This window comes from Saimiri boliviensis, chromosome 20 (genome assembly GCF_048565385.1).
Source record: "Saimiri boliviensis isolate mSaiBol1 chromosome 20, mSaiBol1.pri, whole genome shotgun sequence".
NCBI lineage: Eukaryota > Metazoa > Chordata > Mammalia > Primates > Cebidae > Saimiri > Saimiri boliviensis.
The window spans coordinates 41910550-41926470 of record NC_133468.1 but is presented as its reverse complement, the minus strand read 5'-3'; the positions used below and the strand labels follow the sequence as shown (position 1 = coordinate 41926470).

General features: G+C 37.2%; 1 protein-coding gene across 2 annotated transcripts in view; it reads right to left on the bottom strand.

Annotated features, from left to right (window-relative positions):
* Positions 1-1945: 1945 nt before the first annotated feature.
* LOC101053214 (uncharacterized) overlaps positions 1946-15921 on the bottom strand; it is a 28427-nt gene continuing 14451 nt past the window's right edge. The window contains exons 2-5 of one of the 2 annotated variants that reach the window (XM_074390392.1): positions 14992-15118; positions 14424-14519; positions 6631-8090; positions 1946-6490 (exon numbers count right to left, since the gene is read on the bottom strand). In XM_074390392.1, coding sequence (XP_074246493.1) covers positions 6317-6490; positions 6631-8090; positions 14424-14519; positions 14992-15118 — 1857 coding nt within the window. In that variant the 3' untranslated portion in view covers positions 1946-6316. Of the gene's footprint in view, positions 8091-14423; positions 14520-14991; positions 15119-15921 lie in introns of both variants that reach the window. The other variant, XM_039460727.2, reaches the window with a different exon arrangement.

Below are 15921 nucleotides of genomic sequence, written 5' to 3'. Positions count from 1 at the left end.
GACCTCGTGATCCACCCGCCTCAGCCTCCCAAAGTGCTGGGATTACAGGCTTGACCCACCGCGCCCGGCGGAAAGATTTTTTATTGGTTTATTTACTCTATTTGAGATTTTTACACACCATAATTACCACGTTATAATATTCCGTTTTTCTGTGTGCTATTATTAGTGAGTTTTGTACCTTCAGATGATTTTTTATTGCTCGCTAACATTTTTTTTTCTTTCAGGTAAGAACTCCCTTTAGCATTTCTTACAGGACAGATCTGGTGTTAATGAGATTCCTCAGTTTTTGTCTGGAAAAGTTCTTATTTCTCCTTCAAGTTTAAAGGACATTTTTGCCAGATATATTATTCTAAAGTAGAAATCTTTTTTCCCCCTTCAGCTCTTTAAATACGTCATGCCACTCTCTCAGCTTGTACATTTTCCACTGAAAAATGTGCTCTCACATGTACTGGAGTTTCACTGAATGTTATTTGTTTCTCTTCTCTCACTGCTTTTAGAATCATTTCTTTATCCTTAACCTTTAGGAGTTCAGTTAAGTGCATTAAGGTGGTCTATTTGGGGTTAAATCTGCTTGGTGTTCTGTAACCTTCTTGTACTCAAATGTTGATATCGAACGTTGCAGAATTGTTTAATATTATTTAGTATTATTTATTTAAATGTTTAACTCTTATCTCTTTCTCTACCTCCTTAAGGCCAGTAACTCTTAGATTTGCTGTTTTGAGGTTATTTTTCAGATTCTGTAGGCATACTTTATTTTTCATTCTGTCTCCTCTGACTTGGTATTTTCAAATAGTCTGACTTCAAGTTCACTAAACCTATCTTCTCCTTGAACAACTCTTTTAAGTAATTTTGATGCATTCTTCAGTATGGCAATTGCATTACATCGGAATGTTATTTTTTATTTCAATCTCATTGTTAAATTTATCTGATAGAATTTTCAATTTCTTCTTTGTGTTAGATTGCCTTTCTTTGAATTACCTCAAGCCACTATTTTCAATTTCCTGTATAAAAGGTCACATATCTCTTTTATTCCAGGACATGTCCCTGGTGCCTTATTTAGCTTGTTTCCTGAGGTCCTGTTTTCCTGGATGGTCTTGATATTTGTAAATATTCATCTGCATCTGGGCATTGAAGAGTTCAGTCTTTATTCACAGCCTGGACTTGTTTGTGCCCATTATTTTTGGGAAAACTTTCAAGCATTCAAAGAGATGAGCCCCAAACCCAATCATAGTAGCTTATGCAAGCAAAAAGAGGTGTTGCCTTGGTGGTCTTGGATTAAAATCAAGAAAAGTTATCTTGATTTGTCAAGTAGAGACTCTTGTTGTCTTCTCTTCTCTCAAACCAGCAGAGTCTCTCTTTCTGTGCTGAGGCATGTGGGGCTGGGATTGGGGTAAAATAAGCACCCTGTGGCCACCACCACTGGGACTGTACTGGTTCACACCTGAAGTAGGCACAGAACTGGGATCTCACCCAAGGCCCACTGTAACCACTACCTGGGTAACATATAAATTTGCTCAAAGCCCTAGGGCTCTATGATTAATAGGTGGCAAATCCAGCCAGGTTTGTTTCTCTACCTTCAGTGTGGCAAGTTCCCCTAGCTATGAGAGGCTCCCTAGATGCTAGCTGGGAGCCAGAGATTGAAGTATAGAATCTTTAATATTTACCTGCTCTTCTATTTTACTGTAGCTAACCTGGCACTTAGGCTAGCTTATTATTATTTTACTGCAGACAGGTGATTTTATTTAGGTAAAGAGAAGAAAAAGAGAAGAGAAAAACTTTCACAAAGAGTGTAGAAGGGGATTCCAGAGGGGAAATCCCAAAGGGGAAAGGGAGCTCCCACCATGTGGGAGGGAATTCCAGAGAGCCGGAAATTCTCTGTGGGTGGAGCAGGGGAGTTTATCCTGGGAGAAATTCCCACCTTCTCAAGTTCCTCTGGCCAATTAGTTTTGGTGTTTTTTTTCTGTTTTGTTTTGTTTTGGTTTTTGGTTTTTTTTTTTTTTTTTTTTTTTTTTTTTGACACTTAGCTAACTTTTTTGTTTTTAGTAGAGAAAGGGTTTCATCGTGTTGGCCAGACTGGTAGCGAACTCTTGACCTCAGATGATCCACGCGCCTCAGCCCCCTAAAGTGCTAGGATTACAGGCATGAGCCATGGCAACTGGCCCCTTGGTTTCTGTTGACTTTATCACAAACAAGTTGACTGTAGAAGTGCAGCTTTTTTTCCAAGCTCTCTATTTTATTGGTCTATATGTATATTTTTGTACCAGAACCAAGCTATATTGGTTACTGTAGCTTGTAGTGCAGTTTGAAGTCAGGTCATGTGAAGCCTCCAGGATTACTGTTTTTGTTTAAACTTGCTGTGGCTATTTGAGCTCTTTTATTCTTCCAAATTAATTTTAGAATAGTTTACTTCTTGTAAAGCCATAAAAAATGGCATTGAAGGCTGAGCACTGTGGGACACGCATGTAATCCCAGTGCTTTTGGAGGCTGAAATAGGCGGATCATTTACGATCAGGAGTTCAAGACCAGGCCCTAACCAACATGGTGAAACCCCATCTGTACTAAAAATACAAAAATTTAACCAGGTGTAATGGTGTGTGCCTGCAGACCCAGCTACTCTAAAGGCTGAGACAGCAGAGTTGCTTGAAACTGGGAGGCAGAGGTTGCAGTGAGCAAGCCAAGATCACACCACTGCACTCAAATCTGGGTGACAGGGCAAGCGTCTATCTCAAAAAAAAAAAAAAAAAAAAAAAAGGCATTGATAATTTCCTAGAAATAATACATAATCTGTAGGTTGCTTTGGGCAGCATGAATATTTTAATTGATTCTTCAAATTAATGAGCATGAAATACTTTTCCATTTATTTGTGTTGCATGATTTCTTCAGCAGTGCTTTGTAGTTGTTCTTGTAGAGATATTTTACCTCCTTAATATATTCCTAGGTATATTATTGTTTCTTTGTGGCTACTGTAAATAGAACTGTTCCTGATTTCGTTCTCAGCTTGAATGTTATTGGTGTATAGCAATACTACTCATTTGTGCATGTTGATCTTGTATTCAGACTTTACTGAAGTCATTTTTTAGGCTATATGTTTTGGTGAAATCTTTAAAATGTCCTAGGCAAATTATGTAATCACTGAAGATAGTCTGACTTCCTCTTGTTCTATTTGGATATCTTTTATCTATCCTGTTACACTGCTCTGGCTAGGACTTGCAGAACTATGTTAAATAGAAGTGTTTAAAATGGATATTCATGTCATTTCTAATTACTGAAATGGCTTGTCTGGGATATATACCCTGGTTCTTTGGCACGGTCGAGAAAGAATCAGGACATGGACACACACAAGGAGTGGGTTTAGGAGCAGAAAGTTTGGACAAAAAAGAGAGAGAGAGAGAAAAGAAGGCTTCCTCACGCTGAGAATGCAGGTCATCTGAGAGGTTCTCACTTTGTGAAGGAATGCAATCAATTTTGTACAGAGGCTTGAGGGGGCTGTGATTAATTTGCATAGGACCCAGGGGATTGGTTTGACCAGATGTGTCATTTACACAGCCACCTTAGTCTTTATTATGCAAATAAGGTCTCCACTTTACAGCAGCCATACTTGTACACGTGGTTTTACCTGAAGACTACCATGACACCAGCACGTGATAACTGGAAGGAAGAGGGTGGGAGATGCCATATTCAATGTACCTGGCTTCCAGGTACATAATTTCTTAAACACAATTTCTTAATAACTCCTGTAATATCATGGAGAATGCATTTAGCTTTTGCCTGTTCAGTATGCTGAGAATTTGTCCTATTATTATTTTGACATGTTTCTTCAATGCCTTGTTCAGAATATTTTTATGAAGACTGAATTATCTTGGATGTCTTTTCTGCATTTATTGTGATAATCGTAATTTTTTGCTTTTATTTTTACATAGGATACACAAAACAGAAGAGCTGTGAGGCATACATAGTTCGAATACACATAAAAAGGCAAAACTGAAGATAATTAGGAAGTAAAAGCAAAATTTCTCTTTAAATTCAGCAAGTCAGCTTTGTATGCTGGAAAAAATGTCCTCTCCACATGAAGAGCCAATATTATTTCTTCACCACCGATATATTCTTTGACTTGAAGTTACAAACTCCAGGAGGAATACTTACAGATTATCATTAAGCACCTGTGATACAGCAAGCACTGTCATGTTTGCTTGCTGTATTTATATATTAAAAAAATCATCCTGACTTATGAAGCCTCCCTAGTATATACTTGAACAAACTGGCTCAACAAAAATATCATGTCAATTAAAAAAACTGAAAGCAACAATAAAGTAGTCTTATATAGGATTCTCCAAGTAAAGTTCTAACTAAAAATACAAATTAAAACACTAATTGTGAATTACATCTAAAAATTGTGTACACTACTAAATTTTATAAACTATTATAATCTCTGATGAGCACACATAATGAGTACTTCAAAAACTATGAAACAGAACAGTTATAGGAAACAACAAAAAAAATTATGGATCTAGCATGAGTACCAGGCAAGCAAAACAGAGAAATTACCAAGGGAGAGTCTGAAGCATAAGCCCTAGGATCTTACAGTCATGAATTAAATACAAAGCACAGTGTAAATCTGCTTTACACATATTGAGGTTTTTAGTTTTCTAGTAAATTAGTCACCTTATTAAAATAATTTTTTGTACTCATTTTCCTTCTGAAAATACAAATTCATACTTACACAAACATAATGTTCTTATACTTTTACTTTTAGAGCAACATAGGTATATCTTTATGTATATCAAAACCAAATCTGTGTTTGCAGGAAGAGAGGTCACATGTTCTAAGAAAAATTTATGACAAAATTTTAAAAATAAAATTTAGGACTCAGAAATACGGACTTTATTTGTACTTCTATACAATTTTATTATGATCATAAAAATGACCCTGTAGTGACAACTGTACATTTCAAAACAACTTAAAGTGTACACAGAACTGGATTGTCTGTAATAGCAAGAATGCTAGAGGTGATGAATACCTCATTTACCATGATATGATTACATATTGTATGCCTGCATCAAATAATGGCATAAATATATACACAATGTACCCACAAACATTTAAAAAATAAATTTAAATTTTAAAAAGATAATTTAATCTATGGAAACAATATTATTTAATGTATTTGCAGTTTAAGCCACTGGAAAAGATTACTAGAGATTTAAGTCCACTATGTTACCATATAATATATTGTTACCATTTTTCACCCCACACCCTTGAGTAAGGTGGAATAGGTTCAAGTTAGTGGCATAACAACATATAACTGAATTAAGACACAAGTCTTAACATGTTAAAAATAATGTTTAATTAAAAAATTAAGTTCACACATAATCTAAATTTTTAAAGTACTGCATTACATAAAAGCACAATCAACAAAATGATACAGTACTAATTTTAATTAAAATTTTAAAATTTCTCATTATAATGCAAAAGAATATCAGGCCGAACAACTACCTCAAGCAGCACTTAAGATTCTAAGTTAACCACAAAGAGCATCTCTAGATTTTCCTCATGCATCTAATAATTTTCTCACTCTTCCATAAAAAGGGTCATAGATAATGCCCACTTATAAAAAAGAATCTCTTATCTCTGATGCAGCAACAACTGATCACTTGCTTTCACATGAGAATACAACAGGAATGAAAAAAAACATAAATTTGAGAGTTAAATTACATAATTGCATTTCAAAAAATCTGTAATTTTCTTCAAGAAAAAGGATACTTTGAAAGTAATTATAAATCTCCAAACAATCTTTGTCTTTTAAAGTCATACAAAAATAACTTATCTAAAATTTTAGTTGTGGATTATTTCCTACTCAACACTCTAGTGTAATATCTGAAGTGTCAATGCTTTATGCCTTATTTCTATTATGAATTCTCTATTTACATAGACTTTAGATTAAATATTTATCAAATTTACTGCATCTGCAAAAATATAATTTAGTATGAACTCTGTTTTCCAAGCTGTAGCTTTGGGGAAAAAAAAAATTCATATTTATTACATTTGCAGGGTTTTTTCCAATATAAATTCCCTGATGCTGAACAAAGTTTGAGCAACTGCTTTAGGGTTTTCTTCTAGTACAACATGTGTACAATAAGACCTATCATAAAAGTGAAACTACTACAACCCCCTACGGTTGTAATGTTTGTCTTAAGAATACTCTTCTTCATGTTGAAGGCCTATATTTTTTGAATCTTTTGAAAGTAATTATATTTTATTGAGTATGAACTCTCTGATGTTGAATAAGATGTGAGCAGATATAAATGGCTTTTCCACATTATTTATATAGTTTTTTCTCAAGTATAAGTGCTTTCCTGTGCAATAAGGTGTCAGCATTGGTTAAAAGTTTGCCACATTCTTCACACTTGTAGGATTTTTCTCCAATATAAATTATCTTACCTACAATCAAGAGTAACAACCATTTAAAGGTTTTGTCACATTCCTCACATTTCTAGGGTTTCTCATCAGTATGGTTTACATATAGAAAAGTTTAAGGTGTAGTCAAAATCACTGTCACATCTATCAGGTTTGTAGTTTCTCTTGAGTATAATTTGAGGATTTGTTAAAGGCTCCACCACATTCTTCATGTTTGTAGGGTTTCTCTCCAGTATAAATTATCTGATGTGTAATAAGAGTTGAGAAGTTGTTAAAGGCTCTGTCACATTGTTCATATTTGTAGGGTTTCTCTCCAGTATAAATTATCTTATGTGTACTAATGTTTGAGGACTGGTTAAAAGAATTACAACATCCTTCACATTTGTAGGATTTCCCTTCAGTATGAATTATTTTATGTTTAGTAAAAACTGAGGACTGGTTAAAGGCTTTGCCACATTCTTTACATTTGTGGGGTTTCTCTCTAGTATGAATTATTTTATGTTTAGTAAGGGTTGAGAATACACTAAAGGCTTTGCCACATTCTTCACATTTGTATGGTTTATCTTCCATATGATTTCTCTTATGTTTAGTAAAAGCTGAGGACCAGCTAAAGGCCCTGCCACATTCTTCACATTTGTAGGGTTTCTTTCCAGTATGAATTATCTTATGTTCAGTAAGGGTTGAGGATTGTTTAAAAGCTTTGCCACATTCTTCACATTTATAGGGTTTTTCTCCAGTATGAATTCTTTTATGTTTAGTAAGGGTTGAGGACTGGTTAAAGGCTTTGCCACATTCATCACATTTGTAGGGTTTCTCTCCAGTATGAATTATCTTATGTTTAGTAAGGTTTGAGAACTGGTTAAAGGCTTTGCCACATTCTTCACATTTGTAGGGTTTTTCTCCAGTATGAATTATCTTATGTTTTTTAAGAATTGAAAATACTCTAAAGGCTTTGCCACATTCTTCACATTTGTAGGGTTTATCTTCCATATGAATTCTTTTATGTTTAGTAAGAATCGAGAACTGGTTAAAGGCCTTGCCACATTCTTCACATTTGTAGGGTTTTTCTTCTGTATGAATTCTTTTATGTTTAGTAAGGGTTGAGGACCGGTTAAAAGCTTTGCCACATTCTTCACATTTGTAGGGTTTCTCTCCAGTATGAATTATTTTATGTTTAGTAAGATTTGAGGACCGGTTAAAAGCTTTGCCACATTCTTCACATTTGTAGGGTTTTTCTCCAGTATGAATTATCTTATGTTTAGTAAGTGTTGAGGACCAGTTAAAGGCCTTACCACATTCTTCACATTTGTAAGAATACTCTCTAGTATGAATTTGCTTATGTTGAGTTCGTTGTGAAAGCATGCAAAATGATTTGCCATGGTTTTTACATTTGAAAGGTTTCTTTCTAGTATGTCTTATCTTTCTTCTATTTAAATTGGAAAATTTATGAAAGACTTTCACAAATTTATCACACTGAAATATTTTGCTCTCAGTAGTCATCATACATTGGTTATAACCTCCTTTGTACACCTTACATGCATCCACATGTTTACAGTCTTTTCTTAGCTGTAAACTCTCATGTCCATATTTTCCATATGTTCTCAGTATCCCTTTTTGGAAGGAATCTTTTATGCCCTCCTCTGGCCAAAGGTCTTGGGCAAAATGAGACCATATAACTGGAAAAAGTAAAAATAAGTTTCACTTACCAGACTCAGATGAATATGCTTAACAAATTTAACCCATAAAATTATACAAACTACATAAGCAAGATGGCATAACAATATCCCACAGGCCCTAATTCCTTCACAGACATATAAATGTAACAAAATCATACTGACCAAAATACATTTGTGGAAAATTTGTAAGTGAGTTAAGTGTGTGCAGTGCCCCAGGTGAGAACAATGCAGAGCCACATAGAAGGAAAAGAAAACTGTGTTATATCTACTCAAAACAACTCTTTCTGCTCTCCAATAAAACCTAGTGCCTTTAGAAGTCAATGGCCAACTCCTGCTTTCTATTTTAAAAGGCAAGAAAAATACTGGCACATGCATCTTTATTTCTAGCCTCTAGGGGTCCTTCCAGTGTGACACTGGTTTCTGTTTAGCATGTCATAAAGTGCTGAAAGAAATGGTGGTAAACTTTGGAATGACAGTTTGAGTCTGCTGAGACCAAAGGTAAACATTACAGCAGCAGAGAGAATGCAGTACCACAGACAGGGAACATATGTAGCAAGTGATTACTGACTTAAGAAAAAACACAAGGGCCGGGCGCGGTGGCTCAAGCCTGTAATCCCACCACTTTGGGAGGCCGAGGCAGGTGGATCACGAGGTCAAGAGATCGAGACCATCCTGGTCAACACGGTGAAACCCCGTCTCTACTAAAAATACAAAAAATTAGCTGGGCACGGTGGCGCGTGCCTGTAATCCCAGCTACTCAGGAGGCTGAGGCAGGAGAATTGCCTGAACCCAGGAGGCGGAGGTTGCGGTGAGCCGAGATCGCGCCATTGCACTCCAGCCTGGGTGACAAGAGCGAAACTCCGTCTCAAAAAAGAAAAGAAAGAACACAAACTCCTTTAACTAAAAAGTAGACACAAAATTTCAGACAAGACGCATCCTAAGAACATGTCTGAGAGACTCCCAGAGTCCCTAGCCAAGACAATTGGTTTAAGATTATGCAGGACAAAGCTACATAATACAGATTGTAACAGGCAGCTTTTTTTAATAAGTCAAAATCTCAAAGATTACAATGTATACAAAATATTAGGGCAACATGGCCCCATCAAAAATATTGTAAAATTTTTAGAAAGCAACCACAAAAAATAAAAATTTATAAAGAAATTTAAAATAAATTGAATACTCAATGAGTGAAATAGAAACACAATTTTTGAAAATCAGATAAATGAGGATAACAAAAATATTCAAAATATCAATCCCCCCCCCGCAGAAACTGTGGAAGCAAAAAACATAAAATCAATAACTGAAAAATCATAAAAATGAAGAAGCCAGACAAACTAGGATACACACAAAGATACTTATGACAAACACATATTTAAGCACAAACTTCAGAAGTTACAGACAAGAAGAAAACCTTGAGAACTGCAAGATAAAACAAACAAAATTTTGCCAACAAAAATTTTGCAGACCCGAAAGGAACTGTGTGATATAGTTAGAGTCCAAAACAAAATTAAAACGTGGAATGTAAAACTTATTGGGGGCCGGGTGCAATGGCTCATACCCAATGGCTCAATCCCAGCACTTTGGGAGGCTGAGGTGGGAGGATCACTTGAGGCCAGTTTGAGACCAGCATGGGCCAAATAGCAAGACCCCATCTCTATAAAAAAATAAATAAGTAAATCATCAACAAATAATAAATATTTAAAAACTTACTGGACACCATCAAGTAGATCAATATCTTTATGGAAGAAATCTTACAACACAGAAAACTACTAGTACAGAGGAGTACAGAAGATAAAAAAGGCTCAGAACTTTCCAAATTTTCATGTAATATAAGAAAAAAATATTCCCTCTCAGTAACACTTGGTTAGAAATTATTTTACTTTGGCCAGGTGCAGTGGCTCAAGCCTGTAATCCCAGCACTTTGGGAGGCTGAGGCAGGTGGATCGCGAGGTCAAGAGATCGAGACCATTCTGGTCAACATGGTGAAATCCCATCTCTACTAAAACTACAAAAATTTAGCTGGGCATGGTGGCACATGCCTGTAATCCCAGCTACTTAAGGAGGCTGAGGCAGGAGAACTGCCTGAACCCAGGAGACGGAGGTTGCGGTGAGCCGAGATCGCGCCATTGCACTCCAGCCTGGGTAACAAGAACGAAACTCCATCTCAAAAAAAAAAAGAATTTGTCACCAGACGTGGTGGCTCATACCTGTAAAGCACTTTGGAAGGCCGAGTCAGGTGGATCATGAGGTCAAGAGATTGAGATCAACCTGGCCAACATGGTGAAACCCGTTCTCTACTAAAAATACAAAGATTAGCTGGGCTGGTGGTACACACCTGTAGTCCCAGCTACTCAGGAGGCTGAGGCAGGAGAACTGCTTGAACCTGGGAGGCCGAGCTTGCAGTGAGCCAAGATTGCGCCACTGCACTCCAGCCTGGTGACAGAGTAAGACTCTGTCTCAATCAAAACAATAAAATAAAAATAATTCATCTAGATAACTGCAATATTTGACTATAACTGTGTACTCATGGAAGACAAGTATTTGAAACATTGGCATGCACTGTATGGCAGTAAAATTTCACAGAAAATGCAGTAGAATCACAAGTAGAAGATTTTAATGAAAATCTTTTTTTTTTGGAGACAGAGTATCGCTCTTGTTACCCAGGCTGGAGTGCAATGGCACGATCTCGGCTCACCACAACCTCCATCTCCTGGGTTCAGGCAATACTCCTGCCTCCGCCTCCTGAGTAGCTGGGATTACAGGCATGCGCCACCATGCCCAGCTAATTTTTTGTATTTTTAGTAGAGACGGGGTTTCACCATGTTGACCAGGATGGTCTCGATCTCTTGACCTCGTGATCCACCCACCTCGGCCTCCCAAAGTGCTGGGATTACAGGCCTGAGTGAGCCACCGTGCCCAGCCTAATGAAAATCTTTCAATAAGTAAGCATTTTCAAAAACAGATAATTTTTATATTTTAAATATATGCTATTCTTACACAAGTGAAATTGCTGCTATCCAACTTTAGAATAAAAGAATATCCTTATATTGCCAAATAGAGAAAAAATTTATATTTTGCAGAATATGTTTAGTGTCTCTGATATAAAAAACAAGTATCTGGGGGATACATTATGTTATAATTTAGCTATATGCTAAAGTAAGTGGGTGAAAATCCTATTTCTTTTTGCCTGCAGCAAATTTAAACTTGTAAGTAACTATTTTAGTAATTATGGAGTGTCTACTAATTATCTAACTTACTTCACACATAACACGTAAATAACATTTAAGTAACATTTAAATAACTAATTATCTAACTTACTTCACACATAACATGTAAATTTACATGTTATGTGTTTACATGTTATGTGTGAAGTAAGTTAGATAATTAGTCCTAAAGGTCTAGCATAGGATATGCTAGACCTAGCATATTGTCCTAGCCTATTGTCCTAAAGGTCTGAATCTAAAATTACAGACAAATTTGAAATAGAAAATAGAAAGTAAAAATGTACAGGAAGAGTGACATCAGGAAGATAGGAAAATAAAAGGTGCATTTCAAGACCAGAATGGTTTGTGAAACAAGACACCCATCTCAAAAATAAGTGCATTTTAATAGAGTTGTGAGATCCAGGGAGAAATTGTGAAACTGCTAAACCCAAGACTGAGGAGTATTTTTTTTCGGAAGGCAGGCCCTCATTTAGGTGGCAACTACAGGACTCCCGTTCTTGGCTACAGACCAGAAAATGGCCCACTACCATTTACCATCCAGTAAATAGAAAGTTACTGTTTACAGGTCACATAATCTTATACAGAGAAAAATCATAAACATTTAAACATGTCTAAGTTAATATGCAGTAAATTAACACAATATATAAGTTGTGGCTCTATACTCTTAAAATAAACTACCTGATACAATAGATTTTTTAAAAATCTAGGGACTCCATGTTTGAGTCCCCTTCCACAAACACTCCTTTCATGGAAGCTGTTTTTCGCTCTCCTGGATTTCCCCTTTGGGGTCCCCTTCCACACTCTCTCGTGGAAGCCTGTCTTCCCCACCTAGACTTGCATCTCTCTCTATTCCCTTCCACTCAGTGTGGAAGCTGCTTTCCTCTCCTGGATTCCATCTTTCTCGATTCTCTCACTCAGTGTGAGAGTTAGCTGTTTCTTTCTCTCTCCTTTTCTCTCTCTCTCTAAATAAATCACTTTCTACAAACAAACAAACAAATAAAAAAATCTATTTGGTCCCACTGAGAATTCTGAACTTACTGTGTAACAATCCCAAACTTCTCCCAGCCACCGTCTGGAAGAGGTCCTGCCCTTCCAGAGGCCTGGAAGAAGACACACATTTGTAGCCATGCAGGAAGGCCTGCAGACCTTGGCCTTTACTGTGGTCCCTGAAGCAGTTTAATGACCCAATTCCAACTCCTTAAGCCACAGTTTATGGCCAGTTCTATCTACAGAGAAATCTATAGATGGGCCCAGGGAAATCCTCTCTGGTACTTTGTGAAAGCCATATTTATCTACATCCTGATACAAGGTCCACCATATGCAGATTTGACTACAGAAACCTGCCCTAGTGTCTGCCCTACAGAGCAAAGTCCTGGAGGATATTCAGTCTGTAAAAAAATGGAAATTACAAATACCCAAGCCCCCTGTAACAACCCAACTAAAGGTGGACTCTAGTGCAGACCCAGCAGCCTGTGAGCTAGCTACACCCATCTCTACTACAAACTCAGAGGGCATCCCATCACCCTGGAAACCCGACAAAAGATATTTTACCTTCTGAAACCAGTTTATAAAAATTTAGAGATGTCTGCTCCTTCAAATTTACAAACACCAATGCCAAACTATATTGTGTCAATGTCAATGCTTTTAACATAGCACTGGAAGTATGTGACAAAAGAATTACTTTAAAAAAATGTAAAAGCCCAACACTTTGGGAGGCCAAGGTGGGTGGATCACGAGGTCAAGAGATCGAGACCATCCTGGTCAACATGGTGAAACCCCGTCTCTACTAAAAATACGAAAAATTAGCTGGGCATGGTGGTGCGTGCCTGTAACCCCAGCTACTCGGGAGGCTGAGGCAGGAGAATTGCCTGAACCCAGGAGGCAGAGGCTGCGGTGAGCCGAGATCGCGCCATTGCACTCCAGCCTGGGTAACAAGAGCGAAACTCCGTCTCAAAAAAAAAAAAAAATGTAAAAGCCATTGAAATTTAAGACAGATAAGCAGAAAGTTGCTGTTTCTAGATCACATAACCTTATAAAGAGAAAAATCATAAACATTTGAACCTGTCTAAATTAATACTCAGTAAATCAGCACAATATATAAGTTGTGGCTCCATACACAAACTACCTGATATAATAGATTTTTTTTTTAATTTTATTTATGATAGCATTAAAATATATGTTTCTGGGCTGGGGGTGGTAGCTCACGCCTGTAATCTCAGCACTTTGGGAGGCTGAGGCAGGAGGATCACAAGGTCAAGAGATCAAGACCATCCTGGCCAACATAGTGAAACCCCGTCTCTACTGAAAATACAAAAATTAGCTGGGCGTGGTAGCGCACACCTATATTCCCAGCTACTTGGGAGGCTGAGGCAGGAGAACTGCTTGAACCTGAGAGGCAGAAGTTGCAGTGAGCCGAGATCGCACCACTGAACTCCAGCCTCAGCTTGGGCAACAGAGCAAGACTCCATCACCGAAAAAAAAAAAAAAAAGTTTAACAGAGAGTTTCTCAAAATTATGCAGGTATTTGTGTGTCCCCCAAAAGCAATAGAAAAGCAGTCAAATTACAGTCTCTTATTGTCACAAAAAGGACTTTGGTTCTCACTGTAAACTTCAAGGAAGATCACCTTAGAAAATATAAAAGGATTAGACAGAAGATACCCTACGTCAGAGCAAACTAAAAAATTCTCAGGCTTCCCAGAAAGTATTTCCTTTGGAAATAGTTTCCCAAATCACATTTTAAAGACTGGCCTTGGCCGGGCGCAGTGGCTCATGCCTATAATCCCAGCACTTTGGGAGGCCAAGGTGGGTGGATCACAAGGTCAAGAGATCGAGACCATCCTGGTCAACATGGTGAAACCCCGTCTCTACTAAAAATACAAAACATTAGCTGGACATGGTGACACGTGCCTGTAATCCCAGCTACTCAGGAGGCTGAGGCAGGAGAATTACCTGAACCCTGAGGGCGGAGGTTGCGGTGAGCCGAGATTGCACCATTGCACTCCAGCCTGGGCAACAAGAATGAAACTCCGTCTCAAAAAAAAAAAAAAAAAGACTGGCCTTCTCCTTAACTTTTGGATGTGTCATCTGTTGTATTCACTATCTCACCTACCTGGGGGTTTGGCTACCATCGCATGACTCTTCATATTCCAGGGCTCTTTTCCTTGCTCCAGCGAGGTGATCAGGTCTGGCTTAGAGACAGCAATACCTGTTTTATTAAAAATAATTAACATAAATCTTGCTTATATTCTCCAATTACCAACAAAGTAATGTGTTCAGTAAAGAGGATGTAATAGATTAGTAAATTAATCCCCAAATACTAATTTATGACAGAAATATTTAAATATTTTAAAAATATTTTAAATTTGTAGATCCTTCATTTAATACTGTCCAGTACTACTGAATCAAAAAATTGGTGGTGACAACACTATTTTATGCCAATAAATTTCTGGAATTACCACTAATCTAGAGTGAAGGATATACATCAGCCTAGGAACGTGGAAAGTTCAGGTTAAAATGAAACATCTTGAAGTTCTTTTCTACACTAACAAATCTTTGTTTTCTTAAAAACTGGCATCTGAAACTCATTTATGCAAAGCATAAATTACCAGAAAACATTCTACAAAAAGAAATGAAATCTTTAGGGCATGCTAGGAATTGTGTATTGAAGTTATCCTCACCCAAGAAGACCAGGTTTCTGTAGTTCTCTAACATCACATCTCTATATAAATTCCGCTGTGCAGTGTCCAGGCATTGCCACTCCTCCAGAGAGAATTCTATTTTCACATCCCTAAATGTCAGTGGTCCCTGAAAAACACACATACACAGACACACATATATTTACTAAGTGGCCATGGGCAGAATTTTTTATTTGACTTACGGTGAAATGAGAGAGTAATGAGAACAAGTTCTCACACACAGGAATGACTGAAATTATCCAATAAAATAATTTCCACAAATATTTTCTAGTATACTCTCTAACTCTGAGAAAAGAGAATGAAGATCCACAACACCAGTATATATATGATACTTTTCTGGATGATAAAGTATAAAATTAAGAGCATGAACACAAACATACATTTTTGAGTGTATATATTTCAGATGGAAAAGACATGAGGTTCGAAGGTATCTCTCAAACGTTAATGTGTACAATAAACTGGAGAGCTTGCTCTGCATTTATCTTTTCAGAAGATCTAGAATAAAGTCTGAGTTTCTTGATTTCTAAGAAGCTCACCAGTAATGCCAATGTTTTTTGCCCAAGAATATTTTGTCAAGCATTCAGTAAGTGGAAGGAGTGCGAGTTTTCCTAGTTTTTCTGGCCTGTAAACAAATATGAGAGCCCCCATTTTCCAAAGACTGTTATATGCAAAGAAAACCTAATAAAGAAGGGCAGCTACCAGATTAACTGTAATGGTTTATGCACATCAGCTGCATAAAGACACTTAATCATCGGCCATGTGCAGTGGCTCATGCCTGTAATCCCAGGACTTTCGGAAACCTAGCCAGGTGGATCCCCTGAGGTCAGAAGTTCCAAGACCAGCCTGGCTAACGTGGTGAAATCCCGTTTCTACAAAAAATCAGCTGGTCATGGTAGTGTGCGCCTGTAATCC